General features: G+C 41.4%; 1 protein-coding gene and 1 pseudogene across 2 annotated transcripts in view; one reads left to right on the forward strand and one right to left on the reverse strand.

Moving 5' to 3' along the window:
• The window catches only part of CREBRF (CREB3 regulatory factor), an 84,984-nt gene that overhangs the window by 31,636 nt on the left and 35,391 nt on the right, over nt 1-17,957 (forward strand). For both annotated transcript variants that reach the window (XM_025387181.1, XM_025387182.1), the window contains exons 3-4: nt 3,144-3,269; nt 7,540-8,626. In XM_025387181.1, coding sequence (XP_025242966.1) covers nt 3,144-3,269; nt 7,540-8,626 — 1,213 coding nt within the window. The remainder of the gene's footprint in view (nt 1-3,143; nt 3,270-7,539; nt 8,627-17,957) is intronic.
• LOC112625812 lies at nt 1,909-2,850 on the reverse strand (annotated as a pseudogene).

Below are 17,957 nucleotides of genomic sequence, written 5' to 3' on the forward strand. Positions count from 1 at the left end.
GTTAAAATGTAAACAGAAGATAGAGAAAAAAACAAGAAGGAGAATTAATGCTGGGTCTCAAGTCTTTTTTTTTTCCCCTTTATTTATTATGGAATGGACTGTGCCCTTTTCGGGAATCAGGATTAAGGCTACAGCGTTCATGCTCAAGTTACTGGTCTTACCAAGGAGATCTTTGGGTATTTAGTTGATTCTGTTTCCGTTACCTTCCTGCAGGCATTGGTTATACTAGATAGTGAATCCCAAACTGTCTTCCAGCTTGCTTTGGAAAATAAGACATGGGACTCACTTAGCAGCACAGAGTGAGAGTGATTTGCTGTATCTGCAGACCCCAGGAAAAGACAGGGAATTCTCTACTGATGATAGTTAAAATAGTGTTGTTAGACAAGGATGTGAAGAAATGTTATATAGCTAAGTGAAAGTACTTGATAGGTGCTGTATGGTGACTGGTGGCTAAATAAGCTTTAGTTTCTAGAAGATATTAATTGCTGCTGTATATTTTTTCAATTTTTTTTGACAGGGGAAACACTTCTTTAAATTACAAACTGAATTCATTTGGTGTATTTCAAAGGTGCAATACTTTTCTTCATGTATCAGTGAAGGAAGTTAGAAATTAACTCCCCCAAAAAATAAGCAAATGGCAAACCAATGTCCGTGAAAGTCACAGTCACATATAGTGTGGCCTAGAAAACAGAGGGGCAAGACAGGCTCCAGCCACTTTCATGAGTTTCATCAAATACTGGATCTACTCAAGGGTGGAAAGAAAAGGCAACTTTCAAAAAGGAGTATGTTATTAAATGAGGCGTTTACTGTACACCTTCTTGAAAGCACCAGATGGGGAACATGTTTTCTAAACTAGATCTAGGAAGTGGATCCATCCTCCTCCCCTTAAGGGCTATCCACTGGTTAATTAATAAAAAAAAAAAAAAAAGACTGAAAAATCGCACACACACTCCCCTCAAAAAAATAGGAGGAAAAAACCAACAACATACCAAGATGTCCCAGATTACTCTCCAGAGTGGAACTGGGGAACAGCTTCAACAATTCCAATTAGTTTATTACAGAGTCATCCATAAGCATGCCTTGCTTTTAAACAAATAATAAGTTTTAAAACAACAAAACCTAGTACTAATCACTTTTCTGACAGTACACAGTTACTCAAAATTAACTAGTACTGGGAGGGGGAAAGGGGGACCCATACCTATGGGCCTTGTCCTACACAAGTGCATGTGGGTAGGTACACGGCATTTGTCATTATTGCAAAAACGAATTTACTTTTATTTTTATTTAGTTATTTATTTTTGAGACGGAGTCTCGCTCTGTCACCCAGACTGGAGTGCAGTGGCACGATCTCTGCTCACTGCAAGCTCTGCCTCCCGGGTTCACACAATTCTCTTGCCTCAGCCTCCACAGTAGCTGGGACTACAGATGCCTACCACCACACCTGACTAATTTTGTTTTTGTATTTTTAGTAGAGACGGGGTTTCACCGTGTTAGCCAGGATGGTCTCTATCTCCTGACCTCGTGATCCACCCGCCTCGGCCTCCCAAAGTGCTGGGGTTACAGGCGTGAGCCATTGCGCCCGGCCTATTTTTTATTTTTTGAGATGGGAGTTTCACTTTCGTTGTCCAGGCTGCAGTGCAATGGGACGATCTCGGCTCACTGCAACCTCCACCTACTGGATTCAAGCGATTCTCCTGCCTCAGCCTCCTGAATAGCTGGGATTACAGATACATACCACCACACCTGGCTAATTTTTGTATTTTCAGTAGAGACAGAGTTTTGCTACATTGGCCAGCCTGGTCTCGAACTCCTGACCTCAGATGATCCGCCTGCCTTGGCTTCCCAAAGTGCTGGATTACAGGCCTGAGCCACCGCACCCAGCCTGAATTTTAACTTTTAATCTTTAGTTTGATTTAAACATTGCTTTTAGTATGATGCCGACACCAGCTGTGCAGAAAGGGCTCTGGAGAGATGTTCATAGCAGCACACACCGGCAGCTCTTCTTCGATTCTGGAGGCTCCAGGGCAGCCAATATTGCATCGTCCAATATGTTCCTTTTTTTTTTTTTTTTTTTTTCTGGAGATGTACTTTCGCTCTTGTTGCCCAGGCTGGAGTGCAATGGTGCAATCTCTGCTCACTGCAACCTTTGCCTCCCAGGTTCAAGCGATTCTTCTGCCTCAGCCTCCCGAGTAGCTGGGATTACAGGCACCTGCCACCACGCCCAGCTAATTTTTGCGTTTTTAGTAGAGACAGGGTTTCACCATGTCCAGGCTGGTCTCGAACTGCTGACCTCAGGTGGAACACCTGCCTCAGCCTCCAAAAGTGCTGGGATTACAGGCGTGAGCCATCGCGCCCAGCTGTCAAATAAATTCTTTAGGCCTTTTTGTGTGAGTGTAGAACACTCCATGATACCTGACAGGCTTCAGGTCACGGGCCAGCTTTTTAGCAGTCTCCAGAGTGATAGGCTTCTGTTTGTTCTTGGAAAGTTTCTCAATAGTAGATATCTCTGATATCAGTTTGGGTCCCAACAAGCAAGAAAGGAGTCTTTGGGATGGTTATCTCAGGCACCTACTTTTTTCACATTTTCAAATGAAGATGGAGAGACCACTGAAAAACACAGTAGAAATATATCTGTTTGTGGATAACTCAGCGGTTGTAATCTGTTGTAATCCTTTGCCCTACAATATCAAAAAGTCCAAGAGTGTATGGTTCTCTACCAGTCGTAACGGTGACTGCATAGTTGTCAAAAACAGTACATTATTCTGATGGAAATTTGTTTGTTGTGTAGGATATCAGGAGACATGTTTTACCAACAGCAACATCACCCACAACACAATTAATTGTCTGCATTGCTGAAATAGTTTTGTATCCACTTTAAATATTTCAAATCTGATGTCGACCTCAGCTTCTCCACCAGGGCGTTGGCAGCACTCTATTTTTTCTATTTTTAGGCATTTTCCTAATTTAAGTCTACAGTTCAGTGTTAGCCAAAGCTCTTAAATATACTATACAGTAGAAGAAAGTATAGAAATGTTTTCTGAAAAGAATAAGTTACTTAGTGGGTGTGGAGTTGGGACTCATATGTGATAAATTGGTTTCAGAATAGTCTTTAACTTTCTAAAATAAAAATCACTCTGTTGTAGCCTAGTGTAAGCGGAATGGATCCGCCTTTCGGGGATGCCTTTCGAAGCCACACCTTTTCGGAACAAACTCTGATGAGCACAGATCTCTTAGCAAACAGTTCGGATCCAGATTTCATGTATGAACTGGTAAGCAACATTTTCTTGGTTTTGGTCTTGATTGATTTGGGGTAAAAGTTTGTGGGAGAGTTATTTATAAATGCCTGGGAAAAAAAAAAAAGATGTGCTTGGGCCAAGTTTAATTCTTATGATTATACCTCTAGTAATTTTGTTTGTTTTTATTTTTTTGAGATGGAGTCTTATTCTGTTTCTCAGGCTGTAGTGCGGTGGTGCAATCTTGGCTCACTGCAGTCTCCACCTCCCAGGTTCGAATGATTCTTCTGCCTCAGCCTCCCAAGTAGCTGGGATTACAGGCATGTGTCACCACATCCAACTGATTTTTTTTTTTTTTTTTTGGTGACAGAGTCTCACTCTGTTGCCCAGGCTGGAGTGCAGTGGTGCAATCACGGTTCACTGCAACCTCCGTCTCCTGGATTCAAGCAATTCTTCTACCTCAGCCACCCAAGTAGCTGGGATTACAGCCACCTGGCACCATGCCCAGCTAATTTTTGCATTTTTAGTAGGGATGGGGTTTCACCACATTGGCCAGGCTAGTCTTGAACTCCTGACCTCAGGCTATCCACCTGCTTCGGCCTCCCAAAGTCCTGGGATTACAGGCATGAGTCACCGCGCCTGGCCTACTTTTTGTATTTTTAGTGCAGACAGCATTTCACCATGTCAGCTAGACAGGTCTTGAGCTCCTGACCTCAGGTGATCTGCCCGCCTTGGCCTCCCAAAACGCTGGGATTGCAGGCATGAGCCATCGCACCTGGCCTACACCTAGTAATTTTAAAAGTATGCAGCTGTTGGCTGGGTGCGGTGGCTCACGCCTGTAATCCCAGCACTTTGGAAGGCCAAGGCAGGTGGACCATGAGGTCAGGAGATTGAGACCATCCTGGCCAACATGGTGAAACTCTGTCTCTACTAAAAATACAAAAATTAGCTGGGCATGGTGGTGCGCACCTGTAGTCCTAGCTACTCAGGAGGCTGAGGCAGAAAAATCGCTTGAACCAAGGAGTCAGAAGTTGCGGTGAGCTGAGATCGCCCCATAGCACTCCAGTCTGGCGACAGACTGGAATCTCAAAAAGAAAAAAAAGCATACTGCCGGGCATGGTAGCTCACTCCTGTAATCTCAGCACTTTGAGAGGCCAAGGCGGGTGGATCACCTGCCTGAATTTTAATTTTTAATCTTTAGTTTGATTTAAACATGCATTTATTTATTTGTTTGTTTGTTTGAGACGGAGTCTCTCTGTGTAGCCCAGGCTGGAGTGCAGCGGCACAATCTTGGCTGACTGCAACCTCCGCCTCCTGGGTTCAAATGATTCTCCTGCCTCAGCCTCCCGAGTAGCTGTGATTACAGGCCACCATGCCCGGCTAATTTTTTGTATTTTTAGTAGAGATGGGGTTTCACCATATTGGTCAGGCTGGTCACGAACTCCTGACCTTGTGATCCGCCCACCTCGGCCTCCCAAAGTGCTGGTATTATAGGTGTGAGCCACCGCGCCTGGCCTTAAACATTGCTTTTAGTATGATGCCGACACCAGCTGTGCAGAAAGGGCTCTGGAGAGATGTTCATAGCCACACACATCTGCGGCTGTTCTTCGATTCTGGAGGCTCCTGGGCAGCCAATATTGCTTCATCAAATACATTCTTTTTTTTTTTTTTTTTTTGAGATGGAGTTTCACTCTTGTTGCCCAGGCTGGAGTGCAGTGGCGTGATCTAAAATTAGCTGGGTGTGGTGGTAGGTGCTTGTAATCCCAGCTACTCAGGAGGCTGAGGCAGGAGAATCGCTTGAACCCGGGAGACAGAGGTTGCAGTGAGCCGAGACTGCGCCACTGCACTCCAGCCTGAGCAACAAGAGCAAGACTCCGTCTCAAAAAAAAAAAAAAAGAAACAAATTAACCCATCAAAAATAGTAAAAGATTATGTAAATATCTTCAAATCTAGTTTTTGATAAAGATAATGGACTTTTCAGTGGGAAAACGTTGAGCAAGGCATATGAATGACATAAAGAATGTGACACAAAAATAGCAGTTCCAAACAGGATCTGCCTATACTTATCATTTATTCTTGAGGTAAATAGACACTTAAAATTCATAAGAAAAACATTTTAGGCCGGGCGCGGTGGCTCACGCCTGTAATCCCAGCACTTTGGGAGCCCCAGGCAGGAGGATCACGAGATTGGGAGATTGAGACCATCCTGGCTAACATGGTGAAACCCCATCTCTACTAAAAAATACAAAAAAATTAGCCGGGCGTGGTGGCTGGCACCTGTAGTCCCAGCTACTTGGGAGGCTGAGGTAGGAGAATAGCGTGAACCCAGGAGGCGGAGGTTGCAGTAAGCCGAGATCAAGCCATTGTACTCCAGCCTGGGCGATAGAGCAAGACTCCATCTCAAAAGAAAAAAAGAAAAACATTTTAAAAACAGTTTTAATTACATCAAATTGAAAAAACACAAAAATATATAAAAACTGGAAAACTGAGTACTCAAATGCATAAATCTACTAAAAATTAGTGAATTGTATACTTAATATAGGTTGGTTTTATGGTATGTGAAATTATACTTCAGTAAAACTGTAAAAACATAGACAGGCCAGGTGCAGTGGTCACGCCTGTAATCCCAGCACTTTGGGAGGCTGAGGCAGGTAGATCACGAGGTCAGGAGTTCAAGACCAGCCTGGCCAAGATGGTGTATCTACTAAAAACACAAAAAAAATCAGCTGGGTGTGGTGGCACGTGCCTGTAATCCCAGCTACTCGGGAGGCTGAGGCAGAGAATTCCTTAAACCCGGAGGCAGAGGTTGCAGTGAGCCAAGATCACGCCACTGCACTCCAGTCTGGGTGACAGAGTGAGATTCTGTCTCAAAAACAAACAAACAAACAAAAACAAAACGCAGACAACACACACACACCCCCCCAAAAAAATAAAAAAAAAAAAAAAAAAAAAAACTCTGGAAGACTGAAAACTTCATTTTCTTCCTGTGCCTCCACCTTCCAAACCTTTTACCAAAACATAACTAACAGGTTTTTTTTTCTATGCATATGTAAACATATGTATATCTTTTTTTGTATATATATACTTTTTAATTGGATAATATAGATAACAGTTTTCTGTAACTTGCTCTCTTAAAAATAAAAATGTATGGTGGGCAGTCTTTCATGTTTGTACATTAGAGCTAAGCTGCATTCATTTCAATGACTGCAGAGTCTTTTTTTTTTTTTTTTTTGAGACGGAGTCTGGCTCTGTTGCCCAGGCTGGAGTGCAGTGGCCGGATCTCAGCTCACTGCAAGCTCCGCCTCCCGGGTTCACGCCATTCTCTTGCCTCAGCCTCCCGAGTAGCTGGGATTACAGGCGCCGCCACCTCGCCCGGCTAGTTTTTTGTATTTTTTAGTAGAGACGGGGTTTCACCGTGTTAGCCAGGATGGTCTCGATCTCCTGACCTCGTGATCCACCCGTCTCGGCCTCCCAAAGTGCTGGGATTACAGGCTTGAGCCACCGCGCCCGGCCGACTGCAGAGTCTTAACTGATATTTGAAATTGACATCTCCAGTGGCACAAGCCTGTAATCCCAGCAATTTGGGAGGGCAAGGTGGGCGGATCACTTGAGGTCAGGAGTTTGAGACCAGCCTGGCCAACATGGTGAAACCCCGTCTCTACTAAAAATACAAAAAAAAAAAACCTCTAAAATTCATGAGGAGTATTTTACTCTGCCTGCCCAAGTGTTGTTATAAGATCTTGCAAAAGATCTTACCATTCTGTGGCTGAATTCCAGCTCTCTTTGGATTGTTCTTTGCCTCTATATTTAAGTTCCCACTGAAAAGATATCTTCTTCTGTAATGAGGGTGTCTTTATTATTTTCATTGTTACTAATATTTAAAATTTTCCTCTCTCACATATCACATTATTTGCTTTTTAATTGAAGTGTGCCCACCCCCCCACCACTGCTAAGGAGATCCCAAAATCCTTCTAAGATAAGGAAATGTAAACTATTTTCAGGAAGAATGTTTATGGTAAAACTCAAGAGCCCTTGATTTTTGGGTCATACCTGAGCCTCTCAAGGCACACACTTTCCCTCTTTTTTAAATTTAATTTTTAATTGTTTGTTGTTTGTTTTATTTTCACTCTACTTTTTCTTGCCTAGGGAAATGATGGCATTATATGGAATAATAAAGCATCACGTCAGTAGCCTTTATGTTAAAACAGACCAAAAGTCAAGTACTGATTTATCAGTTTGACATATGGAGGTGAATATTTCCTTCCTAAAATATGATGTGCAATTTCTTTTTTAAAACCTTTCTCAGGATAGAGAGATGAACTACCAACAGAATCCTAGAGACAACTTTCTTTCTTTGGAGGACTGCAAAGACATTGAAAATCTGGAGTCTTTCACAGATGTCCTGGATAATGAGGGTGCTTTAACCTCAAACTGGGAACAGTGGGATACATACTGTGAAGACCTAACAAAATATACCAAACTTACCAGCTGTGACATCTGGGGAACAAAAGAAGTGGATTACTTGGGTCTTGATGACTTTTCTAGTCCTTACCAAGATGAAGAGGTTATAAGTAAAACTCCAACTTTAGCTCAACTTAATAGTGAGGACTCACAGTCTGTTTCTGATTCCCTTTATTACCCCGATTCACTTTTCAGTGTCAAACAAAATCCCTTACCCACTTCATTCCCTGGTAAAAAGATCACAAGCAGAGCAGCTGCTCCTGTGTGTTCTTCTAAGACTCTGCAGGCTGAGGTCCCTTTGTCAGACTGTGTCCAAAAAGCAAGTAAACCCACTTCAAGCACACAAATCATGGTGAAGACCAACATGTATCATAATGAAAAGGTGAACTTTCATGTTGAATGTAAAGACTATGTAAAAAAGGCAAAGGTAAAGATCAACCCAGTGCAACAGAGCCGGCCCTTGTTGAGCCAGATTCACACAGATGCAGCAAAGGAGAACACCTGCTACTGTGGTGCAGTGGCAAAGAGACAAGAGAAAAAAGGGATGGAGCCTCTTCAAGGTCATGCCACTCCCGCTTTGCCTTTTAAAGAAACCCAGGAACTATTACTAAGTCCCTTACCCCAGGAAGGTCCTGGGTCACTTGCAGCAGGAGAGAGCAGCAGTCTTTCTGCCAGTACATCAGTCTCAGATTCATCCCAGAAAAAAGAAGAGCACAATTATTCTCTTTTTGTCTCCGACAACTTGGGTGAACAGCCAACCAAATGCAGTCCTGAAGAAGATGAGGAGGACGAGGAGGATGTTGATGATGAGGACCATGATGAAGGATTCGGCAGCGAGCATGAACTGTCTGAAAATGAGGAGGAGGAAGAAGAGGAAGAGGATTATGAAGATGATAAGGATGATGATATTAGTGATACTTTCTCTGAACCAGGTATTATCATGCTTGCAAGCTTACCAGACTGACCTTTGTATTACTATTTTGAAATAGAAAGGTTTTGGTTTCTATTTTGTTTGGATAATTTCTTTATTTTAGTTTGGGAATTAAATGACTTAAACCTTGGCTTGAATGATCACTTTTGCTCACATAGGGATTCATAAGCTAATTCCTTGAGGGCTTATTTTTTATTATTTTATTTTTTTTCAAAATTAAAATAGACATGGGAGCTTGTTGTTGTTGCCCAGGCTGGTCTCAAACTCCTGGGCTCAGGCTATCCTCCCACCTTGGCCTCCTAAAGTGTTGGGATTACAGGCGTGAGCCACTGTGCCCAGCTGAGGGCTTACTCTTTTTTTTTTTTCTTTTTTTTTCTTCTTTTTTTGTTTTGAGACAGAGTCTCGCTCTGTCGCCCAGGCTGGAGTGCAGTGGCCAGATCTCAGCTCACTGCAAGCTCCGCCTCCCGGGTTCATGCCATTCTCCTGCCTCAGGCTGCCGAGTAGCCGGGATTACAGGCACCCGCCACCTCGCCTGGCTAATTTTTTGTATTTTTAGTAGAGACAGGGTTTCACTGTGTTAGCCAGGATGGTCTCGATCTCCTGACCTCATGATCCGCCCGTCTCGGCCTCCCAAAGTGCTGGGATTACAGGCTTGAGCCACCGCGCCCGGCCTAGGACTTACTCTTAATGTATCTTATGTTAAGTGACCTGTTTTGTCATTCACTTGAGCATTTATGCTAAGACACCAAGAATTTATTGTTTTAAAAATATTCCTGTTTAGGGCCAGGCACAGTGGCTCACGCCTGTAATCCCAGCACTTTGGGAGGCCGAGGTGGGTGGATCACCTGAGGTCAGGAGTTAAAGACCAGCCTGACCAACACAGCAAAACCCTGTCTCTACCAAAAATACAAAAATTAGGTGTTGTGGCACGCACCTGTAATCCCAGCTACTCCAGAGGTTGAGGCAGGAGAATCACTTGAGCCCAGGAGGCTGAAGTTGTGGTGAGCTGAGATTGCGCCATTGCACTCCAACCTGGGCAATAGGAGTGAAAGTCTGTCTCAACAACAACAAAAAATAATAAATAAAAATATTCCTGTTTATGCATGTGTCTCTCTATTATAGTTGAGATAAGTTAGGAGTATACAGAATGTTGAACCAAGTGATGATGGTTTATATTACTCATGCCAATACCCAACAAAGTCTATTTATGAATAATGTAAAAGAGCATTTTCTTTGTGTCTGCTAACATTTTAATTTACATCATATTTTCCTATTTAAGAAAAATACATGCTGTAATTTGGTGAGCATGAAGGAGACTCTGCTTTATTTATATACAGTGTATATAAATAAAAGGGACAAAGAAAATGAAATCTGTGGGGGAACTGGTTCACTTTAGCATTTACATGCTTGGGCTTTTGGCACTGTTGGCTTGTGCAGTTTATTTATAAAAATGGTATTGCCAAGTGGCACATGGTTGAAAATGCACAAAGAAGTAAAGATCTTCAAATTTAAACTAAAGTTATTTTCTTCAAAAATAGTGTTGATACTAACTCTGCATGAAAACTAAGTTATTATTATAAAAAAAGAAACCGAAATATCAAAGAGAACCCTTTTGTTATAATGATTGCTGGAATTTCAGGCAGTATAAACATAGATATTTAATTTTCTGAAAGGTGTTTAAAGTATAATACCTGTATTGTAACTAGTGAAACATTATTATTACTAAGAACTTTTCCTTTGGTGAAATCTTTCTGTTACACAAATGTTTAGATTTATGCATTTGACACAAACAAATTTTTTGATTTGGGTGGAGTTTCAGGTAAGTAAAAGATACTTGAATATGGAAGAAAAGGGTTTGTGCCTTCTTCGTTGGTTTACTGTACAACTCTATGTAGTCTAGGTAGAATAATGGTCTTTTTATAATACAGGAAAATTTTTCTCTTGGCAAGTGAATAAAATCTGCTTTGAGATGTTTCAAGGAGACTTTGACTATAGGTAGGGGTAATTTATGTAACTCCCTGCACTTGGAAGATCATAGTGCTGTTCATGAGTGGTCCTTAAAGTCTTGACAGATCAGTCCTGTTGCTTTGAGTCTCGTATGTAGGAGTAGGGGAAGGGTGAGACAAAGAGAGGATGGGTAATTAAGGGAAATGGCAAATGTAGGGAAGGAAATGCCTTTAGCAGCTGGTGCTTAAAGGAATATATAGATCAGAAGGAGTCAGTAAATCCTACAGTAAACCCTACCATCATCAAGGCAGCAAGGACTACATTATCTACCTTACTTTTGATTGTAGTTTTGCTTTTCTTTGACTTTTCCCCCACAACTTTATCAGGGTGTGTTTGCAAATAGAAATTGTATATGTTTAAAGTGTACAACATGTTTTGATACATGTACACGTTGTGAAATGATTACCAAAATCAGGCTAGTTAACATACCCATCACTTCACATTGTAGGGTGGTAAGAACATTTAACATCTACTCTCTTAACAAATTTTGCCTACACAATACATTTTTGTTTTGTTTTGTTTTTTGAGACAAGATATGGCTCAGTTGCCTACCCTGCAGTGCAGTGGCACAGTCTTGGCTCACTGCAACCTCCGCTTCCCTGGCTCAAGCTACCCTCCCACCACAGCCTTCCAAGTAGCTAGGACCACAGGTGTGCACCATCATGCCCAACTAATTTTTGTATCTTTTGTTGAGATGGGGTTTTGCCATGTTGCCCAGGCAAGTCTTGAACTTGTGAGCTAAGCCACCTGCCCGCCTCGCCTCCCAAAGTGCTGGGATTACAGGCGTGAGCCACCACTCCCAGCCCAGTATTGTTATATGTAGTCACAATGCTGTATGTTAGATCTCCAGAGCTTATTCATCCTGCATAACTGAAACTTTGTACCTTTTGACCAACATTCTTCCCATTTCCCCCAACCCCCAGCCCCTGGCAGCCTCCATTCTACTTTCTACTCTCTGATCCTGAGTTTGACTTTTTTTCTAAGATTTCGCATATAAGTGAGATCATGCTGTATTTGTCTTTCTGTGCCTGGCTTATTTCACTTAGCATGATATCTTCCAGGTTCATCCACGTTATCACAAAGACAGGATGTCCTTTCTTTTTAAGGCTGAATAATATTCCTGTGTGTGTGGGCATGTGTGTATAACTCTTACATTTTCTTTATGTGTGTGTTCATTGTTGGCCCCTTTGTTGATTCCTTATCTTGGATTATGTGAATACTGTTGCAGTGAACATAGGAATGCAGATATCTCTTCAAGATACTGACTATTTATTTTGGCTGTATCCCCAGAAGTGGGATTGCTGGATCATATGATCTTTCTATTTTTAATTTTTTGAGGAACTTCCAGGCTGTTTTCCATAAAGACTGTACCAATTTACATTCCCACCAATAGTTTACAAGAGTTCTCTTTTTTTCCACATCCTCAACAACACTTGCTCTCATTTATCTTTTTGATAATAGCCATGGTGACAGGTATGAGGTGATATCTCATTGTGGCTTTCGTTTATATTTCTCTGATGATTAGTGGTATTGAGCATGTTTTCATATACTTCTTGGCCATTTGGATGTCTTTTAAAAAATGTTTATTCAGGTCCTTTGCCCATTTTTTAATTGGATTGTTTTCTTGCTATTACATTGTTTGGGTTCCTCGTATATTTTGGATATTAACTCCTTATCAGACGTATGGTTTGCAGGTATTTTTCTTTCATTTCATAGGTAGTCTCTTCACGCTGTTAATTGTTTATTTTGCTGTGTGGGGAGCTTTTTGGTTTGATGCAATCTCATTTGTTTATTTTTGCTTTTGTTGCCAGTGCTTTTGGAGTTATATATTTAAAAAATCATTGCCCATACCAATGTCAAGAATCCTTTTTCGTGTTTTCTCCTAGTATTTTTATTGTTAGTTTTTATGTTTAAGTCTTTAATCCATTTTGAGTTGATTTTTTAATATGGTATGAGATAAGAGTCTCCAATTTCATTATTCTGTCTTTGAATATCCAGTTTTCTCATAACCATTTATTGAAGAGACTATCCTGTTGTTTCTGGCACCTTTGCCAAGGATTAATTAATGGGACATAATGTGGGAATTTATTTCTGGGCTGTTTCATTGGTATATATGTCTGTTTTTATGCCAGTACCATATTGTTATAATTACTATAGCTTTGTAATATATTTTGAAATCAGATAATATGATGCCTCCAGCTTTGTTTTTCTTGCCCCAGATAGCTTTGGCTATTCAGAATCTTTTGTGATTTCATATGGCTTTTAGGGTCTTTTTCCCTTTATTTAAGGATTGCATTGAATCTGTGGTTCACTTTGGGTAATATGGATATTTTGGCCATATTAATTCTTCCAATCCATAAACACAGGATATCCTTCTATTTATTTGTGTCTTCAGTTTCTTTCACCAGTGTTGTATAGTTTTCAGTGTATAGATTTTTCACCTTCTTGGTTAAATTTTTTTCTAAGTTTTTTTTTGGTGTGTTACTATTGTAAATGGGATTGTTTTTCTTATTTCTTTTTTGGATAGTTAGCATATAGAAACACAACTGATTTTTGAATAATGATTTTTATCCTGCAGCTTTACTGAATTAGTTTATTTGTTCTAACAATTTTATCTAACAATTATGAAGTCCTTTTTCTTTCTTTTTCTTTCTTTGTTTTTTTTTTTTTTTTTTTTTTGAGGCGGAGTCTTGATCTGTTGCCCAGGCTGGAGTGCAGTGGCACGATCTTGACTCACTGCAAGCTCTGCCTCCTGGGTTCACGCCATTCTCCTGCCTCAACCTTCCAAGTAGCTGGGACTACAGGAGCCCGCCACCATGCCCAGCTAATTTTTTGTATTTTTTTAAGTAGAGACGGGGTTTCACTATGTGAGCCAGGATGGTCTTGATTTCCCTTACCTCATGATCCGCCCGCCTTGGCCTCCCAAAGTGCTGGGATTACAGGCGTGAGCCACTGCACCCGGCCCTCGTCCTTAGGGTTTTCTATATACAAGATCATGGCATCCACTAACAGAGACAATTTCTTTTCCTATTTGGATGCCTTTCTTTCTTTGTTTTGTTTCTTTCCCTGCCTCCCTTCCCTCCCTTCCTGTCTTCCCTCCCTCCCTCCCTTCCTTTTGTCTTTCCTTCCCCCTCCCCTCCCTTCGCTTCCCCCTTCCCCTCCCTTCCCCCTCCCTCCCCTTCCTTCCCCTCTCCTTCCCTCCCCCTTCCCCTCCCCCCTCCCCTCCCGTACTACTCCTCTCCCTTCCCCCGTCCCTCCCCCTTTCCCCTCCCCCTTTCCCTTCCCCCTCCCTCTCCCCTTCCCCCTCCCCTTCCCCCTTCCCCCTTCCCCCCTCCCCTTTCCCATCTCCTCCCCCCTCCCCTCCCTTTTCCCTCCTCTCCCCTCCTTTCTTCTCCCCTTTTCTTCCCTTCCCTCCCCTTCTCTTCCCTTCCCTCCCCTTCCCTTTCTTTTGCATAATTTCTCTAGGTAGGACTTATATTATTATCAATATATTGAATAGTAGTTGAGAGAATGGGCATCCTTGTCATGTTCCTGGTCTTAGAGAAAAAGCTTTCAGGTTTTCATCACTGAGTACAATGTTAGCTATGGGTTTGTCATATACGGCCTTTATTATGTTGAGGTACGTTCCTTTTGTATGTAATTTGTTAAGTGTTTTTTGTCATGAAAGCATGTTGAATTTTTTTAAGCAAATTCTTTCAGATCTTGAAGCATGTTGAATTTTGTCACATGTTCTTTCCATATCTATTGAGATGATCATATTATTTTTATCCTTCAGTCTGTTAATGTGGTATATCATTGGTTGATATGCATATATTGAATCATCCTTGCATCTCAAAGATAAATCCCACTTAATCATGATGTATGTTCCTTTTAATGTGCTGTTGAATATGGCTTGCTCGTATTTTGTTGAGGATTTTTGCATCCATGTCCATCAGGGATACTGGCCTGTGGTTTTTTTTGTTTTTTTTTTTGTTTTTTTCCCGAGATGGAGTCTTGCTCTGTCCCCCAGGCTGGAGTGCAGTGGCGTGGTCTCGGCTCACTGCCAGCCCTGCCTCCTAGGTTCATGCCATTCTCCTGCCTCAGCCTCCCAAGTAGCTGGGACTACAGGCGCCTGCCACCACACCCGGCTAATTTTTTTGTATTTTTAGTAGAGACGGGGTTTCACCATGTTAGCCAGGATGGTCTCGATCTCCTGACCTCGTGATCCGCCCGCCTCGGCCTCCCAAAGTGCTGGGATTACAGGCTTGAGCCACCGCACCCGGCCTGGCCCGTGGTTTTCTTACCTCATGTGTTCTTGTTTAGTTTTGGTATCATGGTGATACTGGCCTCATAAAATGGGTTTGGAAATGTTCTCTCCTCTACATTTCCTTTGGAAGGATTGATATTAATTCTTCCTTCAATACTTGAGTTTTTTGTAAGTTTTTTGTAAGTTTTTGTAAGTTTTTTGTAACTCATTGAGAGTTTTTTGTTTGTTTGTTTGTTTGAGACGGAGTCTTACTCTGTCACCCAGGTTGGAGTGCAGTGGCACGATCTCGGCTCACTGCAATCTTCACCTCCTGGGTTAAGTGATTCTCGTGCCTCAGCCTCCCAAGCAGTTGGCACTACAGGCACTCACCACCATGCCTGACTAATTTTTGTATTTTTAGTAGAGATGAGGTTTTGCCATGTTGGCCAGGCTAGTCTGGAACACCAGACCTCAGGTGATCTGCCCGCCTTGGCCTCCCGAAATGCTGGGATTACAGATGTGAGCCCCCGTGCCCGGCTGACAGTTTTTAATTACTGATTCAGTGTTCTTTCTTGTTATTGGTTTGTTCAGCTTTTCTATTTTTTCTCATGATTCAGTCTTGGTATGTTTCTAGGAAGTTATCCGTTTCTTCTAGGTTATTCAATTTGTTGGTGTATAATTGTTTATAGTAGTCCTTAATGATTCTTTACATTTCTGTGGTATTAAATCTGATTTCTCCTCTTTCATTTTACTAAGATCTTTTTTCTTAGTCTAGCTAAAAGTTTTTAAATTTTGTTTTCGTTTCAACAAAAAACTGTTCATTGATCTTTTTAGTGTCCAGTTCATTTATGTCTGCTCTGATCTTTGTTATTTTCTTCCTTCTGCTAACTTTGGGTTAGTTTGTTCTTCTTTTTTTACTTCCTTGAGGTGTAAAGTTTGGTTGTTTATTTGAGATCTTTTTTTTTTCTTGATGTAGGTATTTATTACCGTAAGGTTCCCTCTTGGATTTACTTTTGCTGCATCCTGTAAATTTTGATATGTTGTGTTTCCATTTTTGCTTGTCTCAACATATTTTTGTGTTCCTCTTTTGATTTCTTTGACCCATTGGTTGTTCAGGAGTATGTTGTTTAATGTCTACATATTTGTGAATTTTCCAATTTTCCTTCTTTTTTTTTTGAGACGGAGTCTCGCTCTGTCGCCCAGGCTGGAGTGCAGTGGCACGATCTTGACTCACTACAAGCTCTGCCTCCCGGGTTCACGCCATTCTTCTGCCTCAGCCTCCCAAGTAGCTGGGACTACAGGCGCCCATCACCATGCCCGGCTAATTTTTTTGCATTTTTAATAGAGATGGGGTTTCACCATGTTAGCCAGGATGGTTTCAATCTCCTGACCTTGTGATCCACCTGCCTCGGCCTCCCAAAGCGCTGGGATTACAGGCTTGAGCCACCGTGCCCGGCCCCAGTTTTCCTTCTGATTTCTAGTTATACAATTGCCAAAATATCATACTTGGTATTATTTCAGTCTTCTTAAATTTGTTAAGACTTGTTTTGTGGCCTCACATATGATCTAAACTGGAGAATGTTGTGTTTGTGCTTGAAAAGAGTATATATTCTGCTGCTGTCAGGTGAAATGTTCTATATAGGTCTGTTAGCTCCATTTGGTCTGAAGTGTTATTCAGATCCATTGTTTTCTTAATTGATACTCTGATGATCTATCCATTGTTGAAAATGGAGTGTTGAAGTCCCCTGTATTACTGTCTGTTTTTTCCTTTAATTCTATTAATATTTGCTTCATTTACTTAGGTGCTTTGATACGGGAATACATATATTTACTATATATATAAAACCTCTAGATGAATCAACAAACCCTTTATTATTATATAAAGACCTTCTTTGTCTTGTGACAGTTGTTGTTTTTTTTTTACTGTGGGTTTTTTTTTTTCTTTTGAGACAATCTTACCCTGTTACCCAGGCTGCTGGTATGACAGTACCAGTACTGTCACAGCTCACTGCAGCCTCAACTACTTGGGCTTCAGCCTCCTAAATAGTTGGGACTATAGGTGTGTGCCACCTCTTGTGACAGTTTTTGATTTAACATCTGTTTTGTCTGATATAAGTATAGCCAACTCTGCCCTTTTTGGTTGCCATTTCCATGGAATATCTCTTTTCATTTCTTCACTTATAGTTTACATGCATCCTTTTTATTTTTTTGAGACAGGGTCTTGCTCTGTTGCCCAGGCTGGAGTGCAGTGGTACAGTCACTGCTCACTACAGCCTTGACCTGCCAGACTCAAGCAATCTTCCCACCTCAGCCTCCTGAGTAGTTAGGACTACAGGCATGCACCCCCATACCAAGCTAATTTTTGTATTGTTTGTAGAGATGAGGTCTCCCTATGTTGCCTAGGCTGGTCTCGAACTCCTGGACTCAAGTGATCTACCTGCCTTGGCCTCTGAAACTGCTGGGATTACAGGTGTGAGCCACTGTGCCTGGCTACATGCAGGCAACATAGAGTTGGTTCTTGGTTTTCTATTCATTCAGCCACTCTGTATCTTTTTATTGGGTATTGATAGGTAAGGATTTACTATTACCTTTTTTTAAATGTTTTCTGACTGTTTTATAGTCCTTTTGTTACTTCCTCTTTCGCTCTCTTCCTTTGTGATTTGTTGGGTTTTTTGTAGTGGTATGCTTTGATTCCTTTTTCTTTATCTTTTGTGTTATTTATACTACAGATTTTTCTTTGTGATTACCATGGGACTTACATGAAACATCTTTTTTAAGCTGGTAATAGTTTAACTTCTGATATACATAAAATATCTACACTTTACACTTTTTATTGATACCACTGTTAACATCTTTTCATACTGTGTATGTATATCCCTTAAGAAATTATTTCATATATAGCTTTTTTTTTTTTTTGAGACAGAGTCTTGCTCTGTCACCCAGGCTGGAGTGCAGTGGCACAATCTTGGCTCACTGCAACCTCCTCCTCCCAGGTTCAAATGATTCTCCTGCTTCAGCCTCCCAAGTAGCTGGGATTACAGGCACCTGCCACCACACCTGGCTAATTTTCTGTATTTTTTTTTTTTTTTTTTTTTTTTTT

The sequence above is a fragment of the Theropithecus gelada genome, chromosome 6 (genome assembly GCF_003255815.1).
Source record: "Theropithecus gelada isolate Dixy chromosome 6, Tgel_1.0, whole genome shotgun sequence".
NCBI lineage: Eukaryota > Metazoa > Chordata > Mammalia > Primates > Cercopithecidae > Theropithecus > Theropithecus gelada.